Source organism: Lepisosteus oculatus, chromosome 10 (genome assembly GCF_040954835.1).
Source record: "Lepisosteus oculatus isolate fLepOcu1 chromosome 10, fLepOcu1.hap2, whole genome shotgun sequence".
In the NCBI taxonomy this organism is placed as follows: domain Eukaryota; kingdom Metazoa; phylum Chordata; class Actinopteri; order Semionotiformes; family Lepisosteidae; genus Lepisosteus; species Lepisosteus oculatus.
Window position 1 is genome coordinate 7,998,361 of NC_090705.1, and position 6,000 is coordinate 8,004,360.

The 6,000-nt window shown below is 55.6% G+C and overlaps 1 protein-coding gene across 1 annotated transcript; it reads right to left on the minus strand.

The window, feature by feature from the left end:
* Nucleotides 1-1,014: 1,014 nt before the first annotated feature.
* Nucleotides 1,015-5,566, minus strand: LOC107078666 (Krueppel-like factor 10). Its single transcript, XM_069194822.1, has 4 exons — nucleotides 5,155-5,566; nucleotides 3,718-3,930; nucleotides 2,947-3,622; nucleotides 1,015-2,537 (listed from the first exon to the last, which is right to left on the minus strand). The coding sequence occupies exons 1-4, from the start codon at nucleotides 5,194-5,196 to the stop codon at nucleotides 2,278-2,280; spliced, it is 1,191 nt and encodes a 396-aa protein (XP_069050923.1). The 5' UTR covers nucleotides 5,197-5,566; the 3' UTR covers nucleotides 1,015-2,277.
* Nucleotides 5,567-6,000: the final 434 nt, after the last annotated feature.

The following is a 6,000-nucleotide window of genomic DNA, read 5'->3' on the forward strand; positions in this document are numbered from 1 at the left end:
GCTCAGTATAAGTAACACAATCCCAGCGTGGACTGAAACCACTTCCAAGAAAACATATCAAGAATTAACCAAACCTAATCATGTTGTATGTATATCAGTTGATATTAGCATTTGGGTAAAGTCACTGGTTATCAAAAACATGTAGTGTTTGGCCCCTGTATTTTCTGGTTTCCAGACGAGCCCTTAATTACAGGGGCTTACTGATCTCTTTCACTGAGCTTGTTGTTTGTTCTTAATGAGACAGAAGCTCATTTTAAACTCATTCTGAACTCAGTCTTTGGTTTCAGAAGATCTCTGTGCAGGTGCATGGTTGCAAAGAAATTACACAGAAACACAACTCTGTCCATTCTGCCTTGCACGCACTTAGGAGGCAGTTGTGGACTTATTTTGGTCTGAGTATCATGGTGGCCAGTTACTGATGTCCAGACACAGGTGGGCATGAGTCCCCCATCAGCTAGTCCCACCACTCTCCCTCTGTGGGATCCTCTTGGTGTTGTGTGTTGGCGCTGTTCCATGCGAAACTCGGCCTGCTCGCTGCCTCGTGGATTCGACTACTGAGGTCTTCTGACACATGACCGCGCTGTACTGGCTGGTCTGGCTCCTGTTTGACTTCGTGACTTGTTGATCTTGGCTCTCACTCCACTTACCTTTCCCCAGGGTGTTCCACAGGGCTACGTGCTTGAAAGCTTTTACTTTTTGTGCCTTTATGCAAGAACCTAGTAGTCAGTAGGGTTCTGGATGAGTTAAGTCTTGTTTAATTTGATAGACATTTAAAGCTTATATTATGCAACTGTCTCACTCTCTGTTTTACTAAATCAATTTTTCTGCAATTATTTCAACAATGCTAACCACTGCACCACCATGCTGTCTAATTAGAACCCATCAGATACAAATACAGACCGCAAACAATGTAATCATTCACTTATTTGTTGAGTGACTACTGAGGCTAATTTTTTCATTCCTATCATCGTTTCAAATTAAATCTTGTGACAATTCAATTCAAAAGAAACCACATTTCTGTTAATTATAAAATGCCTTTATTAATTTTGTAAACAATATGTGAAAAGACAAACATTGTGCAAAATGCGTAGGAGTAAAAAAAAATAATTGCCAAATACAGTATATCTCTCGTCTTCAAGGTGAAACACTGTTGGCTTTCTTAGGCACTCCTTTGGTCACACCACAACGATTAACATAACAAAAATGTTGTGCTCAATCCTCTCATGTGTTTGTATCCAAAAGAAATTTCAAAAGCTACTCCACTGAGAATATGAAACCACAGAATATGTCTTACATTTCCAACACATTTCTTTAGGATAAGCAACAACACAAAAAAAGAATAGTGCAGACCCAGTAGGGAACCTTATCTAGACTATCTACTGTTTACTTTGAATGGTTACAGCAACGCCAGACAAGGCTTAAAGGACTGACAATAAATACAGCTTAAATAAAAATGGTCGCAAAATTGCAAATACTCTCTTTTCCTTTGAACAGACTTCCACTACAACTCATCTTACAAAGATACCGGACGAAAATAAATAACAAGACAGAAAGGAAGGTGCAAAAAATCATTCTGAATTGAGGAAAAACGCTATACAGTATACTCCCGTCTCTAGAAGAGTGTAAAATCCTCTTCAAATAGTCCCTATCTTCACTGTGCATATAGGGCACGTTCTGGTCTCATCTGGACCTGTTTCCACTCCTCAGCAGGCTCATACTCGGACACCCAGGCCAGTGAATGCTGGGTGGTTTGGCATTCTGCCTCTGTGCATCTCTCTCTCTGCAGGTGGGAGGCAGGGCAATCCGGAAGAACACAGGGCACGGGGCTGCCCTCTCTTCCAGACCTTCACCGCAGCAGCTCTGGGCACTGGCCTCCCCGCGGAGGAAGTTTACAGGAGTCACAGGCAAGGCAGGTCACCGTCACACCCCGGGCGTCTGGTGCAGTACAGCTGCTTGCATCGCCGAGGTGCAAGAGCCCACCTCTCCCTGCTGACCTTTGAACGGGCAAGATCCAGTCGGTGCTCCGACCAGCCGAGACACGCCATAGGGCGGCCTGGATTCGTGTTTCTACCTTGATGGCTAGCCTGCTTTTATCAACAGACCTGTTAAATGCACAGTTTAACAAAAAAACACACAACTGAGCCCAGTGCAAAGAGGCCCAGCAGTAAAGAGCTATAATCTCCATGTTCTCCAAGCACAGCAGACCCCGGCCCCTAGTATGTCTGGAAACAGCGCAGCAGGCGCTCCTGTTCTGAGGAAATCCCCCACCGCGGTGCCTCAGGGGGTGGACCGGGGGACCGGAGCTGCGGCGAAGTCCTTCAGCTGGCCAATCTCAACCTGCCAGCCGGGCAGCTTCCGGCTGGCCAGGTGGCGGCGGGCGTGCTTGGTGAGGTGGTCGCTCCGCATGAAGCGGCTGTCGCACAGGGGGCAGGCGAAGCGCTTCTCGCCCGTGTGGGTGCGGCGGTGGCGCGAGAGCTCGTCTGAGCGCGCGAACCTCCTCTCGCAGCCCTCCCAGCTGCAGCAGAACGGCTTCTCACCTGCGCCGGGGGGAAGGGGGGGGGGGAGAGCGGTGAGCGGCAATTCCCACAATCCCGTGCACCAGCCAAGCGTCACATGTTAGAACTGGCGGGCCAACTGCATTATCACATTAGGACTGACGTGCCGATTATCTTATCTCGCACGAGCTCTGAGGATGCTGTTCAGCGACATAAACCCACAGATGCAAAGCCCCCCCCCTCCCTGTCACACACCAGGGTTCAGCCGGTTCATGTGTGTGCTGTCAAGTGGACTTTGGCTGACAAGATGCACCTGTACCGCGTGGTCAAGATAACGGCAGATTGGAGGAAGTGCCGTTACCCTTCCCTGTGGCTGTGAACCGCGAGTGACGGTGCCCATGCCCGGTTAACCCCCCCCGCGGACCCCCCCCCCCCCGGAGCGCGGCCCTACCTGTGTGGGTCCTCATGTGGGCCTTCAGGTGCGAGCTCTTGAAGTAGGTCTTCCCACAGCCGGGGTGGCAGCAGCTGTGGCTGCGCACCCGGGGCGCGTCTGCCTGCGGGGCGGCCCGGTGCACCGCGGGGGCGAAGCCCGGGGCCGGGGCGATGGGGGCCAGCCTGGCGCCGCCGGGGGAGCCTCTCGCGGGCGGCCTGGCGGGGGCGGCGGGGCGCGGGACCAGGAGCATCACCGGGCCCTTGGGCGCCTGGGTTCCCATGAAGACCAGGGGCTGGCACACCGCTGTGGGCCGCGCCACCGGAGAGGAGGCGGCGGCGGCGGCGGGCACGATAGTGGCGACCAGGGGGCTAGCCGGGGAGGGGACGGGGAGCACCTGGCAGACGACGGGCACTGGCGAGACGCCAACAGCCGCCACGGCGGGGGCAGCACCCGGCCCGGAGCCCTGCGGCGGGCCGGCGGGGGCCGCGTTCTCCGACAGCAGGGGGGGGGCGCGGGGCTGGACGTCCGCGGTGTGGCGGATCACGCTGGTGGCCCGAGACCTCGGCTGCCCCGCGGGGACGACGCCGGCGCGCGGCTCTTCCGCCGGGCTCTTGCCGGGCTCCGGCACGGGCGACGCACGGGCAGGCGGCGGGGCCACGTCGAAGGTGGGGGGGCTGTAAGGGGGCGTCATGCACTGGCGGACAAGAGGAGAAAGGGGGTCACACCCCGGGCGAGGGCCTTTCAACCCCCGAGGCGGGAAGCGTCAAGGACGGGGAAGGAGCTACTTACAAACGGCGAGGTCTGGCTGTCGTCCACCGGGCTGGCCAGCAGGGGGTCTTCGGCTTCCTCCCACACGTCCGAGGAGGGCGTGAGGGGCCTGACGTCCGCGCACCTCCTCCCGGCGGCCTTCCACCGGCAGCTCATGGACATGAGGGCCTCCGCCGCGTCCATGTCGCCCCTCTCCGCCGCCGAGAGGCCCCGCCAGCATCTCCCCGCCGCGACCTGCGGGGTTTCCCGGAGAGCACTGGGTCACAACTACCCCTGCGGGCTTCCGGCTTCCTGCCTCCCCCTCACGGCCCCCCGAGCCAGGCTCCCACCACGGTTCTGAGACGCCCGCCCACCCCCCTGGTCTGCTGGAGGCACAGTGACAGGGGTAACTTTCCACTTGTGAAGCTGCCCTATTTTTACCCCGGCCTGCCTCCATCCCCCTGCCAAACGAAGCCTCGGTGTGGATTTCAACGAGGGGCAGCGCCACCGCCTCAGGCCGGGCGCCTTGCCTGCTGGGCAGCGGAGGGCAAGATTTGGTGAGATGGCATAAAGGCATCAGAAAAACCTGATTGCGTGTGAGCGAGGGCTATCGCACTGAGCGGCTATGCGCCTAAAATTAGACCCAGGGCCACATGCATGGCCGTGTCGCGTCGAGAAGGACCCCACCCCACATCCAGAGACAGAAATAACCGGGGCGAGAGGGTGTCCCTGCTCTGTCTTGGCCGCAGAGCACTCTCTCCGGCACATTCCGAACTGCACGCACGCAGCGGCCCCGCCCCTCGCAGTCCCCGGGCCCCGGCGCCGTCTGATTGGCCCGCGGCTCCCCGCTGCGCGCCTGCCATTGGCCCGTCGGCCAGGAGGGTGGGCATGTGAACAGTGCGTGATCGGCCGCTGTTCTTCAGCACTGGGAGAACGTGAACCCGGGGGAACTGCAGTATCGTAACCTTTCCCCTACTTCTCGGCTACTGCCGGTCCAGCGCTGGAGACTGGCAAGGGTTTCTCTCATGCCGAGAAAACAACAACCCAGACATGGAGCTGCTACTGTTTCAAATACGAGCGACACGGCTTTCTGCAACACAGAGCCGGACAGTATCCTCATCAGCCTCTTTAGACCACTTCATCACCTCTCTTTTAGTTTTCGGCATTTTACACTCCAAAAAACAAAAACAAATAACCCAGGAAAACAAAACAGATCCACATTTTTGCAACGAAGAATCGTTTTATGCCCGTGGTTTCGTGTTTTTATCAGCTGTAGCCCTTCATACTGGTAATATTTACGATGACTGCTCAATTACTTTAGCTATAGATATTAGCGCTGTCATTTTTATCACGCCTCGCTATATTTGTTTTCTCTCTCAAATACCTTTACATAAGGTGACGGGTGAATTCACAACAGTGAAGCGATCTTTAAATGCACCGTTTAAAAAAAAAAGACTACATTAAGCAAACGTTACTTACATCATTCTGCGGCTGGGGACGCAGGGTCTGACAGTTCAGCATCCTCTCTGGCTTTCAGCTAGAAATGCGTCGCCTATCAGTCCGTTAGCGATCCTTTGTTGCCGACAGCGGAAAGAAACCGCCTCTGCTGCTTTCTCAGGCTGAAATACAGCTCGTCATGTTTCTCCCGCAGCTCCATTCAGCCGACGCTTCGACTGCGGAGCGCCCACGGGGGCGGGCACCACCCAGCAGCCAATCAGAGGCAAAGGTGTGTGGGGCGCCGGCCAATCAGGGGGGGGGGAGACGCGTGATCAGGGGCTGATGCGCGGCATGGAAGGCCTCGGCAGTGGCGTGGCCCGCGAGCGGCGGCCGGCATGTGCGCGCGGTGACGAGTGCGGGAAGTCCTCCCCGCCTCAGTCAGTGTCACGTAGTCTCCTCTCGCCGGCATGAGTAATCGTGTCGAGAAAGAGGTGGAAGAGGCGGGCGTCTGTCTGGGGGCGAGGAAGTACGAAGACGTGTGTCGCCCTTGATACTGGCCGGGGGGGGAAGAGTGTGCGTCACCGTCGTGTTTTTGAACACTGGGGAGCTCCTGTCTGAAACGGCGCAGCGCACCGCCTGGAGATCTAAAGGATTCGGTGCTGAAGACTGCAGGAACGCAAAACGGGAGAAAAAAAAACAGTTTATAAGCGTCAGTTGATTATACAAGGGAAATAAAGCAGTGAAACAATTCCTACAGTTGATGATGATAATAATCATTTGAATAAGGCGTCGATTTGAGTTGTTCTGTATGTTAAGCTAGTGTCTGAAGACGTCGTGCACCAAACCACGACTTGATGAGGGGCTTCGCAGAAACTAAAGTAACAGTGA

Bases quoted from the DNA above. Each gene is read 5' to 3' on its own strand.
- LOC107078666 (XM_069194822.1), bottom strand. From the start codon at position 5,196: ATGCTGAACTGTCAGACCCTGCGTCCCCAGCCGCAGAATGAT. The intron at 3,623-3,717 runs GTAAGTAGCTCC...CTTGTCCGCCAG, and splicing joins ACAGCCAGACCTCGCCGTTT to TGCATGACGCCCCCTTACAG. The intron at 2,538-2,946 runs GTAGGGCCGCGC...CCCCCGGCGCAG, and splicing joins CCACATGAGGACCCACACAG to GTGAGAAGCCGTTCTGCTGC.